We start from the raw sequence: 24,334 nt of genomic DNA on the forward strand, positions 1-24,334 counted from the left end.
TTTAAGTTAACCTAACAGTAACATATGTACTAAACTTACCTAACACTACTACACAAAGGTTCTTCAGGTTACCTGACACAACCAACATCTACCTTTTAAGTTAACCTAACAGTAACATATGTACTAAACTTACCTAACACTACTACACAAAGGTTCTTCAGGTTACCTGACACTACCAACATCTACCTTTTAAGTTAACCTAACAGTAACATATGTACTAAACTTACCTAACACTACTACACAAAGGTTCTTCAGGTTACCTGACACTACCAACATCTACCTTTTAAGTTAACCTAACAGTAACATATGTACTAAACTTACCTAACACTACTACACAAAGATTCTTCAGGTTACTTAGCACTACCAACATCTACCTTTTAAGTTAACCTAACAATTATTATAATATCACTGGTATTTTATGCTTGTCTAACACTAACAATATGAAGCTTTTATGGTAAACTGACGTAGCTATTATTTGGGATTTTTGATTATATAAAATTAACAACTCATAAAATTTAAAGTTGTACCATAATGTAGGACTAACGCTTACCAACAATTTTTATAACCTAGGCTTCAGCTGCTTTAATACTAATATTTCGTTTTTCCTCGATTTTAAGTTTGACAGTCAGTTAACCTACTTGTTACTGAGATCTATCTGATGATGTTTTCCTTCAGCTTTTACACTTAATTAGTGCTATTAAGATGTATTGGTTATATTGACAGAACATAGACCTCTTACGTACCAAACAGTCCAACATGTTTATTTTGTGATCAACTAATGAAAATGAAAGATAACTTCAAATAATGCATGTGAAGAAAAATGCAGAGGTTCGTTTGTGTGAAGCACAAAGCTTTCGATGGGTTATCTGTACTTTGCCCGCTGCAGGTATCGAAACTCGATTTTTAGCATATAAGCACTCAGACTTAGTACTGATCACCCACCCCAGAGTGGAGAGAGTCAGAAGCGAACATTGAAGCTACAATGTAAAAAGATCAACTATTTGTACCTAGAAACAGAAAGTTAAGTGATTAGTGAAAAAAGGGGAATAATTTTTATCTTAAAATATTAATTTACTAATTGTATTCCTACTTGTTAAATGTAATATTAATTTACTAATTGTATTCCTACTTGTTAAATGTAATATTAATTTACTAATTGTATTCCTACTTGTTAAATGTAATATTAATTTACTAATTGTATTCCTACTTGTTAAATGTAATATTAATTCACTAATTGTATTCCTACTTGTTAAATGTAATATTAATTCACTAATTGTATTCCTACTTGTTAAATGTAATATTAATTTACTAATTGTATTCCTACTTGTTAAATGTAATATTAATTTACTAATTGTATTCCTACTTGTTAAATGTAATATTAATTCACTAATTGTATTCCTACTTGTTAAATGTAATATTAATTTACTAATTGTATTCCTACTTGTTAAATGTAATATTAATTTACTAATTGTATTCCTACTTGTTAAATGTAATATTAATTCACTAATTGTATTCCTACTTGTTAAATGTAATATTAATTTACTAATTGTATTCCTAATTGTTAAATGTAATATTAATTTACTAATTGTATTCCTACTTGTTAAATGTAATATTAATTTACTAATTGTATTCCTACTTGTTAAATGTAATATTAATTCACTAATTGTATTCCTACTTGTTAAATGTAATATTAATTTACTAATTGTATTCCTAATTGTTAAATGTAATATTAATTCACTAATTGTATTCCTACTTGTTAAATGTAATATTAATTTACTAATTGTATTCCTACTTGTTACATGTAATATTAATTTACTAATTGTATTCCTACTTGTTAAATGTAATATTAATTCACTAATTGTATTCCTACTTGTTAAATGTAATATTAATTTACTAATTGTATTCCTACTTGTTAAATGTAATATTAATTTACTAATTGTATTCCTACTTGTTAAATGTAATATTAATTTACTAATTGTATTCCTACTTGTTAAATGTAATATTAATTCACTAATTGTATTCCTACTTGTTAAATGTAATATTAATTCACTAATTGTATTCCTACTTGTTAAATGTAATATTAATTTACTAATTGTATTCCTAATTGTTAAATGTAATATTAATTCACTAATTGTATTCCTACTTGTTAAATGTAATATTAATTTACTAATTGTATTCCTACTTGTTACATGTAATATTAATTTACTAATTGTATTCCTACTTGTTAAATGTAATATTAATTCACTAATTGTATTCCTACTTGTTAAATGTAATATTAATTCACTAATTGTATTCCTACTTGTTAAATGTAATATTAATTCGCTAATTGTATTCCTACTTGTTAAATGTAATATTAATTCACTAATTGTATTCCTACTTGTTAAATATAATTTGTTTTTCGAAACATTGAATTCGACGCATAAGTAAAATAAAAAAAATACAAAGAGAAAAACTCAAGATACACATTTTGATTTTTTCCAAAACTTGAGAATTATATATGAACGAGTGTTAACTCATACAGGCTCTTTTTCTTCAGCTTTCTAACTGGTTCGACCTAAGAAAGATATTCACCTAGTCTGTCGATTGAGGATAACATCCTCGTGTTACCATGACAACGTGACGATCAGTGGATTCAGTACTGTAAGTCTATGCAACTGGCCGATGGACTAGATGTAACTCGTCTGAAGTAGAATACAAACAACGCTATTCGCAAGTAAAAGATACAGGGTGTGTCAGTTAAGAGTTCTTACAACGTTTTTCAACCTTGTCTCAAGATGTTTTATAATGATATACAAATACGCATTACAAAACAGAGAGATATGCTTGATTCATATCGGTGAACAGAAGAGAGAAGAAGAAAACTAAAGTTAACACTTACCTGTTGCGGGCCAAGCGAGCTCGACGCAATCACGCTGTTAAAAACAAGCACTTTACTGCGCGGTTCACAACTACCGCTTCCGAGAGAGGGCGCTGGTAAGAAAATCTCCTTGCTGTTTCGGTTATGACGATAATATCGGTAAATAACTAGAGTCAGCCCAACCAACAGAGCCAAACCAACGCCAGTGACTGCTCCAAGTACCTGAGGTGACACCATCATTTTCTGTGAGATAAAGTGGACACTTAGATTATTAATTTGGTAAACAGTTTCTGTTTATTTTGTGTCCTTATAAAATGTAATTATTGACTTATTTAGAATATCTATTTTTGTCAGGCATAGAACATTATCATATTCAAATTTATTTTTATCACGATAATTAAAATTAATTTATTTTTTCTTAAAATTACAACTTGTAATCCAATGGGAAAATAAAAAATTTTGATGAACTATTTCTTAAAAAGAAAAAAAACAACAAAAAACAGATGACTCATTAAATGTATGAGACAGATGGTGAGAACGCTCGTAATCTCAGGGTGGCGGAATCGAATCCCCGTCCAATACTCGCCATTTCAGCTGTAAGGGCGTCATTATGTGACGGTTAATCTCACTATTCGTTGATAAAAGAGTATTCCAAAATATGGCAGTGGGTGATGATGACTAGCTGTCTTCCCTATAGTCTTTCACTGTTAAACTATGGACGACTAGCGCAGATAGCCCTCGTGTAGTTTTGCCCTTAATTCAAATTAAGCTGCATTGGTTACATCAACAATTCGTACACATTATGTTTTAAAATGTTCTATTTCCAGGTTTAAGATGAGATATCCACATTTGCAAATCGAGTGTTCTGGTGCATGACATGCAAAATAATGTGTAGGGTGTAATGGGAAATGTAATGGAATATATTTACACGGGAGAAACGTATAATTATCAAAGGTTCGAACATTCTGATAAGATATTTATTTAAATTGGCGATTCTAAAAATAGCATATTACGCTCCGTTCAAGAAATTACTCGGCAGTGTACTGTTCGTATTGAGTAGTTCTTTTGACTCATCTGCTAATTTGGAAAAAAACGTGATTGAACCAACCTTCTCATAGCCTATAACGTATCATCATTATTTTGAGCTTTCTTTCACGACCGAGTTACTGTTCATATATGTACATCACGATTAATTAAAAACACACAAAAACAATAATTCCAGTCTTAATTCCTTTACACATCACGTCTCACAGACCACTACCTGACAGTATTGGCGTCAATTAGTGAAAGTGGGTTTTCTCGGGGTTCTCCCGTTTCTTCCACATCTAATTCTTGGCATAGGATTCAAAGATCCCCCACCGCCCTGAAGTTCCCTAAGTCTCACATTGGTCATTGGTCATTGTGCTGTCCGTCTTCGGTTCTTTCACCTTTGCTTGCTCAAGTTAATTGTTATCTCATCCTCGTTGTCGGTTTTTATCATTATTTGTGTTTGTGTGGGTGGGTGTTGTCTCTTATCGTTAAGCCTAACAGGACATTCAAATCACCAGTGGGGCGAAGATAAAAGAAATTCTAAATACTCTTGGTTATATTTGCCCCTAAGTTTCGGGTCGGGATCAACTAATTTCAAATCGAAATCTCTGTCATGATGTTATTTGTTTTTGTTTGTTTGATGTGTATGCATGTTTGTGTATATTTATATGTATATATGTATATACACACACTGAGCTCTTGCGAGAAAACGATAAAGCAATTTGTTTTTTCTCACAGAATACTGTAAGAATACCAACAGACCGAAGAGAAATTATTTGATTTCTGAATATCCCTGATCCCTACGACAATGGTGATGATGGCTAACAAGTTTCATCATAAGCCGACATCAACTGATAGTTATCTTCTTCCCCAAGAATGGGAAGAAGAGGTAGACATCGTCTGACAAAACTTCCTATCAAAGCCAAAAAAACAGCCATTTTGTTTTATCATTAACCTCTCAGATTTAACGAGGAGTTCGAAACCTTTTTTACAAAACTAGATATAATTTAGAAACAACCCACAGAAAACTATTCAACACTTTCCTTTCTAAAGTAATTATTACATTGCCTACTGCTTTTGTAACACTTATAAAAACGTTGTTTTGCGCACTGATTCTAAGCAGTGACTAAAATATAATTACAAACTCTCTTTGTTAACCTGAAGATGACCTAAGAAGGTCGAAACGTTATTCTGCACTTTATTTCAATTAAAGTTCTAATACCTGTACCTACCGTCTTGAGAATACATTTTTACTTCAAGTGGGTTTCTCGTCATCATGAATAGTCAAACTCGTATCACAATGACTGATAATTAGTTTGCAGGCTATAAGTTTGGTTATATTGTATTTATTGTTAACATCGTCAACACGATGCACAGAAGGAAGACCTATTGACATTCAAGAGATTATATGAAAAGGTTTTTTTTTAAAGGCACGAATTAGTTTGTTATCCTAACAGAATTCTGAGACTCTTGGTATACCAAACATTTATACCAATTCAGTTTTATTAAATATCGTTTGAAATTACAACATCCTATCAAACCTTTACGAAACGGCCCGGCATGGCCAGGTAGTTAAGGCACTCAACTCGCAATTTGAAAGTCGCGGGTTCGAATCCCCTTCACACCAAACATGCTCGCCCTTTCAGCCGTGGGGGGCGTTATAATGTGACGGTCAGTCCCACTATTCGTTGATAAAAGAGTAACCCAAGAGTTGGCGGTGGGTGGTGATGACTAGCTGCCTTCCCTTTAGTCTTACACTGCTAAATTAGGGACGGCTAGAGCAAATAGCCCTCGAGTAGCTTTGCACGAAATTCAAAACAAACAAACATAAAGGCAAAAAATATAAACATATTTCCGAGAAAAAATAAAATGGCGGATTTTTTTTACTCCGAATGTTTTGTCTTAGATACATTGCTCTGCGTTTTAGATACCACTCTATGTTGACATAAATGTGTCTGGTTTATTTCCGAACTTTCTAATCATGACCCCTTTACTTGTAGAATAAGTTTATTAGAATATTTTCTGATAGCTATCGTATCAGAAAGTTAACTTTATATTGAGCTTTGTTTCATTTTGATGTCGTAATGGTGGAAAAAAGTAACATAACATTTTTGCAGGAATAATCAGATATATAGTGTGACAATGAAATGTTACACATAGGGCTACTTTTAATGTTTCCGGTATTTTTAAGCATATTTCCGTAGAAGAACTTCGTTTTTATGGCATCTCCAATGACACTCTAAATAAATCAATAGTAATGTTAATAGTAGCGTACATTCTCGAAATTCAACATGTAGATTGTCATAGTTCAAGAATGAATACATTAAGAATCTATATATATTTCTTGAGTACACAAACGTTTCTTGTTCAAACATACTATCACTCTAAATAAGAGTAACGTAAAGTAAAACTACCGTTTCCTTTTTCATGGGGAACTGAAAATAAAATACAGTTTTTGCGGTATTTCTTTTTATAACATCAGGTCATCCTTTAAGTAATATTCGATTTTGGATTCAGAAAATGAAAAGTCATTTAAAACGCTTTTAATGTTAGTTAATCAATAATGTATGTTACATTATTATTAATTATTTCTTGCCAACTATTCACATGCTGTTGAATATCACTTCTAGCCAGGTGGTTAAGGCACTCGACTCATAATCCGAGAGTTGCGAGTTCGAATCCCTGTCACACCGAACATGCACGCCCTTTCAATAATATGACAATCAATCCCACTATTCGTATTTGGTAAAAGAGTAGCCCAAGAGTTGGCCGTGGGTGGCGATGACTAGTAGTTACCTTTCCTCTAGTCTTACACTGCTAAATTAGGGACGGCTAGCGTGGATAGCCCTCATGTAGCTTTGCGCGAAATTCAAAACAAACCAAACCAATACACTTTTATAAAATTTTTTGGGTTTGGAGGAAAAGAATGTATAGAAGGTAGTTTTGACATCTTCGTATGTTCCAAGTTCTTTCCATCAAGTTAGTTCTGCAAACTTCGGAATAGATTATAATCAGATGGGGCAAGGTGTGGAGAATAAGGATAATGTGGAAGTTTTTCCCAGTCTAACTCTTACACCTTGTGGATGTGATCCTTGCTGTGTGGGACCGAGCATTATCCTGGTGTAACACAACATCTTTACGACTGATCAAAGCAGGCCTATTTTCTTTCAGTGCAACATTCAAGCGATCTAACTATTGACAATAGAAGTCTGATGACATGGTTACATTGAGTGGCAGCAACTTAAAGTGGATCACACTAATAATATCCAACCAAATGCTTAACTAAACTTTCCTAGGTTGGAGGTCCATTTTGGGCTGTGCTTTAGCCAGTTTACCTGCACTGAGCCATTGTCTACTGCGCTTAACATTTTTACGAAATATCCATTTTTCATCTCCAGTTACTAACCTGTGCATAAAAGGTGAGTTACGTTCACGAGAGTGCAGAGAAATGGAAATGTCCATTGTTGCTCTAAGGTTGGCCTCTGTGAAATCATGGAGGACCCATTTCTCAAGTATTGATACCTTTCCAAGATGACGATGTACTGTTAAATGGGTTGAACTAAGCTTCCATGATAGCGCTTCAACTGTTACAGCACAATCTTCATCAAGTGCAGCCAGGCATCATTAAACTCAACAGGATGACCTGAACGTGACGCATTACGTAAGGTGTAATCAATTGATCTGAACTTCTGAAACCACCTTCGACATTTTCTTTCAATGAGAGACTCCGCACTTTGAATGTTTCGTGTAGTTTCTGCTGCACTATTGCCTTTTTTAAACTCATAAAACATTATATGCCTAATGTGCTCCTCAGACACATCCATCTTCATAATGAGTTATTTGATTAATGAAAGGAAAAAGTGGAGTTGGGTTAGTTTCTTTTATTTATCTGAACATTTTTATACATGTCCTACTACATATTTTAGTCATTCAAGCCTTCTTTAAAGACAGAAAAGGTGATGTACTTTCTGTATTAAATTTTCGGACATTACTTACAGGATGACCTGATATAATAATGAAGTCAAATTTGCCAGTGAAAGTATTTGAGATTCCAAACACTATTATTATAAAAAAAATACAGCATTTGCGTTAAAATGAACGAGATTTTTGTTTGTAAACTTGTATTTTTTTAGTATTCTTTTATTTTTCAAAAACAGTCTTATCGTCTTAACTTTGAATCTGCTTAGTTGTACGCAAGAAACAAGTTTCCTTTAGTAAAGGTCAAATAACGTGCTACTTGCTAACGTATTCGAGTTTTAAAAATTCTGTAATGTGAGTCGCAAAAAATTCGGGGACAATTTTATGCTTTTTAACAAAACATCCAATTAGAGTTTGTTGGTTTTTTATTCTGCGCTTGAAAGCTTGCCAAAACATTGCTTCGTGGAGAAACGACAAATTTGTTTGCTTGGAATTAAGAACACACAACCAGTTATCTGTTCTCTGCCCTCCACGAGTATCGAAACTCGCTTTCTGGCGTTGTAAGTCCGCAGACATTCCGTTGTGCCAGTGGGGTGGGAGGAAGGGTTGTACAAGAGAATATTATTTTAACATGGTATGATGATTTTTTTTTTTTAGTTTCTTCTACACTGTCTGCGTAACAACTTTTTCAAGTAACTTTATATACAGTTTTGTACAGTTAGCTTAAAAGTAATTCACTTTATTATCTGTATTGGATCGTTCTCAACAGAAAACACTGTTGTTAATAATCTTAAAACAAACTAAACATAGGACATTTATACCTCGATAGCTCAGTGATAAACTTGAGTACCTATAACTTTCAAATTTGTGGTTTGATTCCTGCTGGACAATCAACTCAAGCATCATATGAGCCTCAGTTGCTGTACCATTTCCTCCTTTATATATTAAACTTTATCACATTCAAATTGCTTAACTGTTTCGATTGTTTTATTCAAACCTTAAATTTTAATTTTTTCCCGAATTTTCGCTCGAGGCTACCCAAAGGGCTATCTTCGCGTTGCTGTCTTTCTAATTTTAATGATAAACTATACGAACGGCAAGCTAGCTTTTCAACAACACCCATTACCACCACTTGGGTTATCCTTGGGCAATAAAACAATGACATTTGATAGCTAGTATTATAGCGCAACCAAGCCTCAAAGTGCTGACTTGTTTTCTACCAAGGAGCCATGAATCTTAAGCTCTTGGAATTAGAGACTCGCATGTTAACTACTACTAGGTCATGAACCCACATCTTCCAAACAACAATACATGTTGACTTTTTACCATCCAGTTGTGAGACTGAAATAGGAAAATTCATAATACAATTTTCCGTTTATAAAAAGTTATTCCTAGATGCAGCCGTGATGACCTTTGTCAAGTAAATAATACAATTAAACTTAAGCCTAAGGACTTATAACACTAAAAATCGGGCTTGGATACCCGCGGAAGGTACAGCACAGAAAGTCCATTGCGTATCTTTTTCTTTTCTTTCCGCTCGGCCCAGCATGACCAAGCGCGTTAAGGCGTGCGACTCGTTATCTGATGGTCGCGGGTTCGCATCCCCGTCGCGCCAAACATGCTCGCTCTCCCATCCGTGGGGGCGTTATAATGTTACGGTCAATCCCACTATTCGTTGGTAAAAGAGTAGCCCAAGAGTTGGCGGTGGGTGGTGGTGACTAGCTGCCTTCCCTCTAGTCTTACACTGCTAAATTATGGACGGCTAGCACAGATAGCCCTCGAGTAGCTTTGTGCGAAATTCCAAAACAAACAAACAAATCTTTTTTGCTTAATGATAGAAAACAAAATGTATGACGTTGTACCAGCTATAAAAAACTTTGAGATTGTTTGTTTTGAATTTCGCGCAAAGCTACACGAAGGCTATCTGCGCTCAAAACTTATAGACGTCAAGGGAAAATAAGGTGTACAACAAGTAATATTGTCTGTATCTGGGTTAAATAATGCACCGATGTTTTAACTTAAGGACTATACTGTAGTATATAATATCTAAACCAAGAAAAAATGTTAAATGAATGTTTAATGTCATCGTGTTTAAATAGACATTGCATTTGAAACCGATATAAATCTGAAACATACAAAACATTCCTTTTGGATCAAAAATACTGCACAGCCAGTCGTTAAGTTTTAGTTGATTTATATTAATGTATGAATTGGGTGTGTGTGTTTTTTTGTATAGCAAAGCCACAAGGGCATTCTGCTCAGCCTACCGAGGGGAATCGAACCCTGATTTTAGCGTTGTAAATCCGGAGACATACCGCTGTACTAGCGGTGGGCCGTATGAATTTGAAAATAAACTTTTATCATGAAGCTTAACTAACGGTAAGTATAAACGTGTTTAAGACATTGTAACTGAAATATCCACATTAAAAAGATTAATTTATAGAAAACGAATTTATTATATTTAAAACACAACCCTAAACTTTCGAACGTGACTGTTAAAATGTCGAGGTTATGTTATAATGATTATTCCATGACATGATTCATTGGTTATCAAGCTCACCGACAGATAGCGTCACACAACAATATCGAAAAGCACAATATTTACCTATATAGTTGAATAAACTGTATAAACCGATAACGGTGACTTATTTAATAAAAAAACAAATATTATTTCAATTCACGATTATCTTTTACACTTTATCAATAATATTTTGTGGCTCATATTGTTAGCCTTAAGCTATAAATTAATTGTTTAAAAATTACCGTAAGATTATTAATTATCCAATTTTCAAAGTGACGCATTTTTTTCTTTCTTTTTCAAGTAACATTAATGTTTATTTCATATTTTAGCTGCAACCTTAGGCTTAGTCAAAAATAAGTGCTATCATTATCTTTACCTATCCACACTATCTATGATATAAAACGTTTTACAAATTTTGATAAAGTAGCCTAGAAGAAAGAAAAATATTAAATGGCGAAAATTAAAGTGTATTACAACGATGAGCACTAACAAAACTAAATATATATATATGTATGTGGCAAAAAGTGTGGAGAAAATATAAGAAAAAAGCATTTTTTGGGTTTAAATGTCGACTAATAGTGCCATCATGATAGTCGTTAGTGTCAACTACTTTATAATAACCCATTTTATGACCCATGTAAATTCAAGTTAATGATTCCTCTACAAGATTCGTCGAAGCTTCGGTCTGGGTTTACAATTCTCAAACTATAGATTAACAAATGTTTATATTCATGCAGTGAAACTATGCTGACAAAAAAAGAAAGAAATATTGTCAGTTTATTCTGTTTGAATGACTCCCCCAGCAGGTCAGCGGTAACCTTAAGAACTTATAACACTGAAATTACCATACTTATCGCTGAGTCACCAGTGTGTACCTTTGTGCTGAAACAAACACACTTTCTTGATCCAAAGTATACAATCTTCAGGGTCTATGTAAATTACATATAACTTTGTGTTATAGATATAATTAAAATTTTTGTATAGATTCAAGCAAAGTCTTTCATTATGTTTCTTTTTTAATGTTTGCACATTTATTAATTTCAACTGTGCAACGTTAATCACAGTATAAGAGTAAACACTGCTATGCACAACAACACCGGCATGAAAGCAATGTTTCTACAAAACAGTACATTTTGTAACTACTAGATGGCAGCAGCGCAGCGGCCCCACGTTCCAATGCGTACGTTTTTAAGCAGAATTTACTTAAAATCATCGAAATCCGTAGTCTATTCGAATACTGTACTATGGTTTGGTTATTGTTAAACGCAAAGTTTTATCTGTTCTTTGCCAATCGCGGTAATAAAACCTGAATTTTAGCGTTATAAGTTCTCAGTTTCACTGATTAGCTACCGAGGGTGCCCTGTCCTTAGCGCCGCGAGTTAATTTCTGCTCACATGTAAAAAAGAAATAAAGTTATATCACCTGGAAATTAAAATGATTAGTAAGAGCACAACTACAACAATGGTTGCAAACACTTTTATCATTTAAGAATCTCACAATTGCATTAGTGGTAAGTTGCAGTGCATATTAAAGATATATAATAAAGAACCTAAAACAAATGGGTCCAAAATAAAATTCCAACAAACAACACACTCTCTCACACACACATGTATATATAGATATGCCAGTTTTGAAGGGAAAAAGTATATAAATAAAATATTTAAAAAAGTATATTTTAAATAAAGAATAATGAAACGAACATGAATAATTGCTTTACATTCAGTTATTATTCAATATCTAGGGCCTGGCATGGCCTAGCGCGTTAAGGCGTGCACTTCGTAATCTGAGGGTCGCGGGTTCAAGCCCGAGTCGCGCCAAAACATGCTCGCCCTCCCAGCCGTGGGGGCGTTATAATGTGACGGTCAATCCCACTTTTCGTTGGTAAAAGAGTAGCCCAAGAGTTGGCGGTGGGTGGTGATGACTAGCTGCCTTCCCTCTAGTCTTACACTACTAAATTATGGACGGCTAGCACAGATAGCCCTCGAGTAGCTTTGTGCGAAATTCCAAAACAAACAAACAAATTCAATATCTATAAGTTTCCATTAGGGGTCACTCATGTAATATTGATCTTGAAGTGAAAAATTTCTTTGTTTTCTATCATTAAATATGCACTGAGCTGTCTGTGTCCACTACGAGTATAAAGCGATTTTTAGCGGTGTCAGACTCATTATTGAACCACTTTAGACTTTTGTTGTTGTTGTTCGATTTGTTTGTTGTTTTTTTCGAGTAAAATCACGTTGGGTTATCTGCTATGTTTAGCGCGATGAATTAAACATCGGATTTTAGACCTAGTTTCCTTGTTTGTTTGGTTTGGTTTGTTTTGAATTTCGCACAAAGCTACTCGAGAGCTATCTGTGCTAGTCGTCCCTAATTTGGCTGAGCGGTAATATTTTAGAGTTTGTAACATTAAAACTTTAAGTATAATCCATGTGGTGGGCACAGTGCAGATAGCTCTTCATGCAGCTTTGCAAAAATAAATAAATAGATTTAATACGAATTTGAGTTTCTAGTAAAATCATCTGTAATTAGTTACAGTTTGCTCGTTGGAGACAAAATTAGAAAAAAGGATACATGTGCTCTACCCATCACAGGTATCAAAACCCGGTTTCTATCAGTACAAGTTCGTAGACATATCACTGTACCACTTGAGTGCGTTAGTAACAGTTATATGATCACTTATCAATATGTTTGATAAACAGTAGGGAATGGAAAGGTATCTAGATGGGTTATGATCCTATCATTTAAAAAGTTTTAGCATGATATTTCATTTGTAAGATTGGTTTAGTGTCATGGAAACACAAACAAAGTTAATATTTCACAAAATAACACTGTAGATATAGATTATGGGAAAACATTATCTGAAAACAGCATTATTATCATGAAAAAGATTCAAGTTAATATGGATATAACTATTTACAGTGAAAGAGCATGATCCAGTTGTTAGCATGGCTGGACGACAGTGACTGAGATTTCATTTATCGTAACCTGTTTCCATAAAAATGCTCTCCGCATTTTGAAGCCCTAGAAGCATTATAAAAGAAGACAGAAAAATCCTACTTTTCAGTTATATAAAACGTAGCAGGGGATGCTGTTGACAAGCTGTCTTCCTCTACCCATTCAGTTCAAAATCACGGACAGTTAGCCTTTATATATACATTTGTAGAAACGTCTAAAACATGCAACAAAACAAAATCAGAAAAGATAAATATAGGAAAAAAAAAAGTGTATAACTCAATGCTTCGAGTTGCAATTGTGAATCCACCGAACGTTTAAAATGCAAAGAAACAACAGATGTAAACATACATTATAATATGACGCTCAATCTCACTGCTCATTTATTGGTAAAAGAGTTAGTGGTAGGTGGCGTTTACTAGCTCGCTGCCTTCTCTCTAGTTTATCTCTGCTAAACTAAGGACGATTATCGCAGATAGTTTCTTGTCCCTTTGCACGAAATTCAAAAATCAAACTAACGTTGCATTTCTGCTTCTTAAACATGAATCGAAGTTCAGATTATAACAGTAAAGCTTCCAGTTTTTAAAATAAAAGAGAATAACAACTAAACCAAGTATATTCCAATCATAGTTAACATAATTTTACTGTCATATTTACCAGCCTTAAACATGCTATCGTTTGCTTAGAATGTTACATATGTCATACTGTCCAACTATTTCATAACCCGAATTATATAATGTTTAATTAGTCAAAAGTTTTCCCAACAGGTGGTGTTCTTGTTAAATATAAGGCGTGAGATTATTACTTATTATTTATGATTACTGTGCTGCTGTAAAGCAATTTATTACTTAAGCGACGCTTTAGGTAACTATACAATGAGGATGTAATTTAGAACCATTTGCAAATTTTAGTTATTACTTAATATTTATAACTATTAAATAATTTTCATTAATACTTTATACCGTTGTTTTCCTAATGAAAAGGTCAGATCAATCTAAACAATGAATCGCTTTGCATTTAAGTTTTAAGTTCAATAAATCTGTGAAAATTCAATTACATTTATTTTTCCCCATATTTCCTAAAGTTTAATTATCTGAAAAAGTGGCAATTCAAAGTGATTAGTTTTATTTTTGAAAGAAAGAAATTATGAAATAGTAAAACGTAAAACATTATTATAGTCTAGTGGCGCCATCGTTTGACTAAATTAAATATATTAATAGATTGGGGATAAGAGTAAAATGATGTAATTTATATATTTAAAAACAAATATGTATGTCTTATTACATTTCTGTTTTTAGCTTCAAGTCTATCCACCTTTGTACTGAAAAATCCAGGAGAGCTGATTACTCCTATTGTTCTAATTAAATGTAACTACAATTACTGAAGGCACTGAAAGCATTTAATTTAACTAAAAATACCAACATTCGCACGTGAGTGCTATTTGTCTCACTGATCCACTTTATTCGATAAACAGGAATACGGATATTGCTTAAAGAATCACGGACAGTAAAACATTAAATATACCTCTCTCCGCTGCGTCTCTCTGTGTTATTTCCACGTGTTATTCTGTAACCACAATGAGAAGTATTCATAGGTACCATCACAACATAAATACGCATCCACCAAGACTACTGTTAAATATGGAGTAAGTAACTTGGTCAGTTACTACTCGTTTCTGTAATGAAACTTATTTTCCATTCCTGTTTTAAAAAAGCCACGTTTTATTTTTTATTCGTTTGCTTTAAACGGAGTAAATAGCCAGTGTATTTTCTAAATCATCCAAAGATTTTACTAGTTAAAATTGAAAAACAAAAACTTCAATCTTAAGGGTGAAAAGTGAACAAGATTTTGAAGAGGGACGTAAACGTGGCATTTAGTAATATAAATTATCAAGATAGAAACCTGGAACTCTCCAAAAGTAATGTTTCAAAATAACTCAGAATGTTTTCATTACAAGGTGGATGATGATCGAGGGCAAATCTTATCAACGATTTTCATACAAATGTTATGCTTGTGAGAAAGATATAACTAAACCAAAGGATTGTAACAGGCACTGGACTACAAAGAGGGGAATAAGCTAAGCTGGTAATGTGTGTTTTTGACAGTTCGAGTTGTTAATCAACAAAGAAACACACATTGTTTGGCAGGATAAATTAGATTGGTATCATAGTCAATGAACACCTAAATGAAGAGTGGTGTGGCTCAATATAAGTTTGGAGATGCGTCTCGCCCCAAAGTGTGGTGATATACAGGAAAGTGATGGCACATTAACGGCCAAGAAGTACGGGCAGATTTTTAACCACCATGCCATTGCCCTATGAATATAACTTATATGGTATGGAATCATCTTCTAACAAGACTGATCCTAAGCATATATATTAAATGCGGTGAAACGATATATTGACGATGAAGAGGCCGATAGAACATACGTAACCAGGAATGCCTAACAAAATCGCCAATATAAACAAACTGTTGTTCATTTGTATTTACTGAATTTCGCTCTAAGTTACTTCGGGGATATTTTCATGAGAAAATAAAAAAGCAACCAGTGGTTTGAATGAATTGTGGAAATTAATATAGAACATTAGGAATAATATTTCACAATCGTACATGTTGAACTGTATCACAGCATAAAAACAAAAGTAAAAGAACATTGTACCAGTTAATAAATGTTCTTGTGCATTTTTCTGGATAATATTTTGTATCTTCAAATTAACCATTATGTTATCACTATATGTTTGTGACGGACGTATGTTCATTGGTCATGTGGTTATATAATCATTTCCATTACTGTATATTGCTCTATACGATCATGTTTAGAAGAAAGATGTTCAAACAGTTAGGAGCACTTTGTTTCATGTTTAGGCTATCTGTGTTCTGCCCACCACGGATATGGAAACCGCGTTTTTAGTGTTGTTAGTCCGCAGATATACTACCGTACCACTGGGGCACTTTATTGGAATTGGAAATGTAAAGTCAAATAATAAGAAAAAAAAGTCCAAACAGGTAGATAGTGACATTCGATTTTCTTGACGTTACGTTGATTCGAGACCTTCCCTACACCATATATGTGTAGAAATATGGGTTAGGCATAGTGTTAAAATCAACAATAGAAATATGGGTTAGGCATAGTGTTAAAATCAACAATAGAATTGTTTGTCATTTTATCATACTCGTGCACTTTGATGGACAGAAAACGGTGTAACAAAAGAAGTCTTCTTACTGTGTTTGAGGGTCACGAGTTCGAATCCTGGTCGCACCAAACATGCTCGCCCTTTCAGCTGTAAGGGCGTTATAATGTGACGGTCAATCTCACTATTCGTTGGTAAAAGAGTAGCCCAAGAATTAGTGGTGGGTGGCGACGACTAGCTACCTTCCCTCTAGTCTTACACTGCTAAATTAGAGACGGCTATCGCATATAGCCCTCGAGCAGCTTTGCGCGAAATTCAAAACAAACAAACAAACTTACTGTGCTGAAACAGTATTTAAAAAAAAAAGCGTTCTTATAAAATTGAAAATGGTGTTACGAATAAATGTTCTTACAGCAATTAAATCGGTGTTACAAAAAAGTATAAATGTAGACATTCATCATCCTACTTATGCTTTAATAACATAGTTTGAACCAGGTTGCTATTCTGTAAGTTGCTTACAGAATAGAGCTTAATAGAGTTTACTTGACATTGGCCTATAAAACCCCAAATGCTAACGCCCCTTAATAGTTGAAACACAATAATGTATTGACGCAAATATTTGTATATTGTTGTTACAAGTTAAGTTGAATAAACTTTTCGTCAATTGAAAATATATATATATATACAAAAGTACGTTTGAAACTGGAAATGGGTAACGTAAATAAATTTGTATATGTAATGGATCACATAAGCCAGAAAAGAAAACACGTAACCCTTAACACATGTTGCATTACACAACTCAGATTAATAGAGGAACAATGAAAAATGGGTTATGTTCTTAAAAAGTATTTCACTCTTAGTTTTACCGGTATTCAAATTTTATATAATTATTAAGAAAGAAAGTAAACATACATGATTAGTTTTATGTAGATATATTGAGCCCCTGGTCGCTCAGCGGTAAGCTTCCAGGCTAATGACATTAAAAACTGAGTTTCGATACATGTAGTGGACAAAGCATAGGTAGCCCATTGTATAGCTTTGTTTTTAAAAACAACCAAACCAAAGATAGATTTTAAACAAGTACTTTTACTCGTATTAAATATTCGCATGACACCAACCGTTTATTTACATACAGCATTTTAATGCTGAAAAATTAAGTTTCGATACCCGTAGAAGACAGATCACAGGTATCCCATAGTGTAGTAGTATACTTGTATGCAGGTAGGTTTCGTGTAGCATTGCGTGAGCCCTCCAGTAGCTCAGCGGTATGTCTGAGGACTTACAACGCTAAAAACCGGGTTTCGATACCCGTGGTGGGCAGAGCATAGATAGCTCATTGTGTAGCTTTGTGCTTAATTCAAAACAACAACAAAAGCATTGCATGAAATTCAAAACAAAATAAACAAATTACATAGGGCTATCTGCTACGTCCACGTGAGTTTGATGTTCAAAAAAATATATATCAACGCCTCCAGGTAAGTCTAAGAACATACAACACTAAAATCCAAGGTTCGGTTCCGAGCGGTGGACACAACTGATAGTCCAATGTGGCTTTGCTCCTAAAAAAAAAACAAAAGCAAAACGTATTTCAAATATCTAATTGTTACTCTCAAAACATGTATTAGTTACCTGACACCTGAAAAATTATGACATTAAAAAAGGTAGTAGCAGAGGAAATAACACCTGAACTTCGCTGTGAATATCACACATCTTCTCTGAGCTTCTAAATATCCGGAAGATGACTTCTGTGTAAGCAACTGAAGAAAAATTATGTTAAACCAGGGTTTAATAGTTTGGGCTTTATCCAATAACATTCCAAATTGACCTTCTATTCACAATCCGCGAATAGTTGTTGTGTAAGAATTGTCGCAATCCCTCAATAAATGTAAGAACAAGAAATTAAAAGTAGATTACGGACTGTTACCAAAATAAGATAGTACACCCGTCCACATAATGTATATATAAATCGTGCAGTAATATAATTGACCTATACGACCTTCTATGACATTTTGAACTGGTGGTAAGATCTAAAAACTGATATTCAGTTGATCAGTAAATACCAAAAGTCGTGCTCCATATTGATATATCCCATATATCTAGACTGTTATTCAATGAGCAACATTGCTGAAGTTAAAGGGTGTGACACAGGAGCGAACAGTTCGACAATTGAACGTTAAATATTAGAATATGATAAAAATACTATAAAGATATTAGTAATGATATATTTGGTCTCTTAAATTGCCATGAACTATGTTATCATTCCCTTTGTGGAGAGGTCATATTTGTCCATCTGGTCAATCTTCTTCTAACACTATAGTTCCTATGTTAGAGGAGGAATCCGTGCGAAAAATATAAAAATATTGTCCATTTTCATTGCAATCTATCCAACAGATCCAGACAAACACTCTTGTGGCCATCATATTTTATCGAAAATGATAGGCGATACTTAGTTCAAGTCGCCGAAACATTTTACAGTTTTTATCTAGTTTTATTCAGAAAGTCTTGTCACTTGACGGATGTACTATAATTAGATAAAGCGCTTGTTATGTTTACACTTGGGGTTTTCTAAAAAAACAAACTATCCTAACGAAGGCTTCAGTATCTATTGCTCTCAAAAATATAATCCACATAAAGTTTTCTCTACAAACAGCACTTTGTTTTGAAGCCTCTCTATTATCTAAAGGCTCTATTGACACTTCCAAAGTTACTAATTTCTTCCATCAGACCTGTCGACTAAATTATTTCTTATCAAACCTGCCGGGTTCGAAAAGCGTTAAAAAACTGCGTTGTTTTTGTATTTACTGGGCTTCCCATGCTGATAACAAATGAAGTTTACCTACCATCTATCCATAGTGGACGGTTTTGAAATTGACTTTCAAGGTTGAAAGGCACACCCACTGCTTTTTGTGTCGTGTTTTTCAATACGTTAAAATGCTTCGTCAGCTAACCGAAGTACGAGCAATGAATGTTTCTATATCACCAACAAGCGTTAAGCCTAATTCGTGTAGACCACCTATTGAGTAACACAGTAAGTATACAATGTGTATATATACACAGAAAGGTTTACCCATGATAAAGTGCAGCTAGCGAATCTCGATCAAACCTTCCAAATATTACTGTTCAAAACAAATAACAATGCATATAGGAGCATGAAAAATGGTATTATCCCAACACTAGGAGGCGGAGAGCGTCCATCTTCAAGCCTAACAGTAAAGGTACCAACATTTACAATTAAAGCGGCCCCCGGTAGTACAGCGGTATGTCTCCGGATTTACAAGGTTAAAATCAGCGGTTCGATTCCCCTCGGTGGGCTCAGCAGGTAGCACGATGTGGCTTTGCTATAAGAAAACACACACACACAGTTAAAGTGCAGCATGAACATACCTTAAAAGCATTTCACAACAGTTTTATGCAAATTATAACTCACTTGTTGTGAATAACAAAATAATGCTACCCAGTGGCATAGCGATATGTCTCCGGAACTACAACGCTAAAATTCGGGTTTCAATACCGATGGTGGGCAAAGCATAGATGGCTCATTGCGCTACTTTGTGCTTAACTTCAAACGAAATAATATTCGAGTATAAAATCGATCCATTTTGGTAATATTTATTTGTTTCATAATTTCATTATGGAAGAGTTAACAATTCCTTTCAATGCGCATTTAAAAATATTGCGGTGAAAGGTACGAAGTTTCAAAATAACATTGTAGTCATAGCATTTGGGATACGAATTTGAGGAAACAAAATAGTTGTTTCAGTTATCATAAAGTGATAATTTCTAAATACCAGCAAACGACAGCTTACAACAAACTACAATCATATCCCATCTCCTAGTGGCTCAGCGATAAACGTGAAGGTTTTTAACAACAAAAACCGGGTTTTGATACCCGTGATGGGCAATGCACAGAGAGGCTCTTGTGTACCTCTGTGCTTAACAACAAGGAAACACATAAAAGCATTATGCATTAGTGGATGAGAGGATAAATACCCAGTGGTATTGGTTTATGATAAGTTAACTCGTTATTACTCACAAGATCGGTCAATAACAGATAAGAAGATAATTACAAAATTTACATGTGAATATGGATCTAAACTAGAGATCTGTACAAGTCACCCATCACATCTTATAAACATTCAAAATATAAACGATGTGAAAATAACACACTTCAGACTTTGCAACCTGACACGAGAGCGCTTAGGCCTGAGATCCTGTTTTACTGCTAAACCTCATATTGTTTCTATTTTCTACAACACATAAAATTATATTTAAAGAAAATATTCTTCCATTCTTCTGTGAATAAATGTATATCTTTTGTTGTACGAGTTTTGTTTATTTGTGCAGTAAAAAACCTTATCATAAAAAATCCACTTATCAAACATGAAATATCTTCTACGGTGCTTACCCTGTAAAGGTTTTATCCAGCAGTGATGTGAGAAATTTCATATTCAGTATAAATATAGTGTGAAGGGTCTAAATGCTACAGAACATTATATTACTGTAACAAACATTACAGGTTTAGTTTTCAATTTACTTACTCATAAAGTATTTTTATTACAATTTACAGCTTTTACAGTAAGTGAGATTAGTTGTTGTTTTATAATAAGTTCCATGTTTCGATCACAGTGATCGAAGAGTCCTAGCTATTCTAAAAACTAATTTTACTGTAAAAGTTGTAAATTGTAATAAATATATATTACAGGCTAGTCCACATATTATATTATATCGAGTATTTTTATGTTTTTGTTCGTCAAACTCTAGGCACAAAAACTAATAAAAAAATTGTAAAAAGTGATTTTTCTCTTCTTAAAGCCCTCCGCCCCCACAAGTGGCACAGCGCTATGTCTGTAGACTTACAACGCTAGAATTCGAGTCTCGATACCAGTGGCAGGCAGAGCACAGATAGCCCATTGTAACGCTTTGTGCTTAATTACAAACAAATAAACAAACAAAGAAAATCTTTTTCAATAAGTGGAATTAATACTACATCGAGTTTTTGTGACACTCATGTTTTAACAGATCCAATAACAACCAACTACAACTGGATGCATAAAAAATCCAGAAAAAAAAGTTTTTAAAAATCAGATGGAGTTCAAATTGAGTCTCTTAACCGGTTCAATTAAAATATATTTAACTTGAAATTTAGGTGGGGAAATTAAAACCAAAGAAAATCAAACATTTAGACCAGAAAATCACAACTTATGGTTGTTACAAAGAGTTTCCTCATTTCACATTTCCAATCTAATGTTTTCTAAGTACACAATTTCACGAAAGTTTTTTCCATCTCTCTAGACTGTTCGTAGTGTTTTTTTTTTATAGCAATATCTTATCCGATCTAACGTCTCACAAAAACTAGAATATTCGCTTGTGTATATACGATTCAAGCTTCAGTGATAAAAAATGCTGCTTAATGACTATAAATGTACACAGTGTTAACTCTACTAATTACCGCTAAGACATAATTATAAGAAACGAAATATGCTCCTTAAAGTGAACTAAAGCCTTCCGCTGACGCCACAGGAGGCCATGTCTGTTTCGAGATGCCAACTACCAGCTTTGATTGGTTGTTTTATCAAAGTTACTTCTCATAGGTCTGTTACGTCACTAAAACCCCCTGAAGTGTCTTGTCAGCGAAGTAAGAATCATTGGCCAAAACACTTTTACTCTCCTTCCTGAAGAGGTTGTTACTTAGTCAAAGTTGGTTGACACGAGGTCAATCAACCTAACTTGTTTATCACAGCACAAAACGTGTGCTACACGAGTGAAAACAAATACTCCACGAGATTGCTTGCTGCCAGCAATTGTTACTTTCCATGAACTTCTCGTGTTTCAGTTTTGTTTTGAATTTTGCGCAAAGCTACACGAGGGCTATCTGCGCTAGCCGCCCTAATTATGCACTATAAGACTAGAGAGAAGGCAGCTAGTCACCACCACCCACCGTCAATTCTTGGGCTACTCTTTTACCAACGAATAGTGGGATTGACCGAATTTATAACGCCCTCACGGCTGAAAGGGCGAGCATATTTTGTGGAGCGAGGATTCCAACCCGCGACTCTCAAATTACGAGTCGAGTGCCTTAACCACCTGGCCATGCCGAGCCCAAATGAAAATGTTTACGTGAAACTGATAATTCGAAAAACGTACCTTTTTTTTTCGAAAAAGCTTGAACGTTTGTTAATTTCATCTTCTTGGAAAATCATACTTTTTACAAACTCTCATCGGTTTTGATACATTTCCAAAAACTTTAAACAGAAGGAACGTCAGAAGGTGCAGTCATCCCAGTAAAAAACTAGTGATGACAACTGTTGTGTATTTTATTAACGTTTATGATATTTCCATTTACAAAATAATATTATCTTTTATTATTAGTATGTTTCGTGCGTGTTTTCTTACAGCAAAGCCACATCGGGCTATCTGCTGTGTCTACCGAGGCGAATCAAGCCCCCGATTTTAGCGTTGTAAATCCAAAGACTTACCAAGAGACATTTTAAGATTAAAGCCCCGTTTAAAAGTAATGTGATAAGAATAATCGTATAATACTGTCAGTAAAATACAGATGGTTGAGTACATTGTATCAAATTGATTTTGAATGTGTAAATCAAAAGGCAATAGATTTTAATTCCTCAGGGCATTTATCAGAACTACATTTTGGCATTGTTTGGTAGTATGTAGGTAGCGTGATACCACCAACAAATTATCACCTTAGGCGAAACGTGTTGTACAGCCCTTTCTAACACAAAATATTCCTACACTCATATCGTAACGATGAGTTCAAATTTGGGATTTAGACCTTCCCAAAAAGTGACATCTCTTGTACTTAATGGCATTGCAAAACGAGAAAAATAGATCAACTTAGGGTACCAGGACCATACATAAAGAGCAATGCAACATGTCGTGGTAAGCTATGTGAATGAGTTTTTAACAAGTAAGAACTTACAACACAAAGGTCAATGGCAAAACCCGTCCACGTGCCCTAAGTAAGAATAGAAACATAATAAAAAAGTATCTTCATCTGGAATAACAACGCAAGTCAGGTGTATCCAAGATACTTTTAACATCTATACTTTCAACTGTTGCAACACTCAGTAAGGTGGAAAATGAAATGGATATTCATGCTATTCCATATGAAAACATATTAGTAAAATTACCGAATGTAGTATCTGTAGATTGGATCGGACTGTTGAAATAATATCTGGAAATCCACCCCGTTTTTCTCGTAAACTAGTTGACTTATGGAAAGCCTGCACGAAGGACGTGAGAACCTCACGTTGGAGCCTTTTGTAATGAAAACTACGCTAAATGACTATTATCAAGATTTAGGATCGTGTGACAAAGGAAGACCGTATGTAGTGGCATTTGCTGTAACACTGATGAGACTTTGGTATCATTTCAATATAACGTACTCAACTTCTGCATACTTGGAGCTGTAACTGAAATACATCATATTTTCGGACTTGTAAGAAATACTTTACAACAGGGGTCCCAAAACGTTTTGACGGTCGACCCCTTCATGGAATCCTTGATCTTTTATCGACCCCTCCATTCTTTTAAGTAATAAAAAATCTATAAGTCACAGTTAAAGGAAGAATAACTTTAAAAAAACATATAAATGATAATAATATATTATGATAAACCAACTTTACCTTTTTATTGATCGTCTGACATCTTTAATTGGAGGGATGTTACTGATGATGTTTGAGAAGACCACTAATATTTGGTTGTAAACTGGTGAGTTTTAGTCTTAACTCATCACGCTATTCTATGTTCAATTTGTTCATCTTCTTTGTTAGGACTGAATTTACATAGCTAAAACCAGCTTCTACCATATAGGAACTTGGGAATGCAAGTAGAAAAGGGTTTACTGTTGCGAAAAGTTTTGGATACTTATTGACAATATTTACATTACTCCAGAAGTTGCTGAGGTTC

At 34.1% G+C, this 24,334-nt stretch overlaps 1 protein-coding gene across 1 annotated transcript in view; it reads right to left on the reverse strand.

The window, feature by feature from the left end:
* Positions 1–24,334, reverse strand: part of LOC143256701 (synaptotagmin-1-like) — a 140,228-nt gene that overhangs the window by 62,031 nt on the left and 53,863 nt on the right. The window contains exon 2 of the mRNA XM_076514258.1: positions 2,879–3,100. Within this exon, the coding sequence (XP_076370373.1) occupies positions 2,879–3,097 (219 nt within the window). The 5' untranslated portion in view covers positions 3,098–3,100. The remainder of the gene's footprint in view (positions 1–2,878; positions 3,101–24,334) is intronic.

This window comes from Tachypleus tridentatus, chromosome 7 (genome assembly GCF_004210375.1).
Source record: "Tachypleus tridentatus isolate NWPU-2018 chromosome 7, ASM421037v1, whole genome shotgun sequence".
NCBI classification, from domain to species: Eukaryota; Metazoa; Arthropoda; class Merostomata; order Xiphosura; family Limulidae; genus Tachypleus; species Tachypleus tridentatus.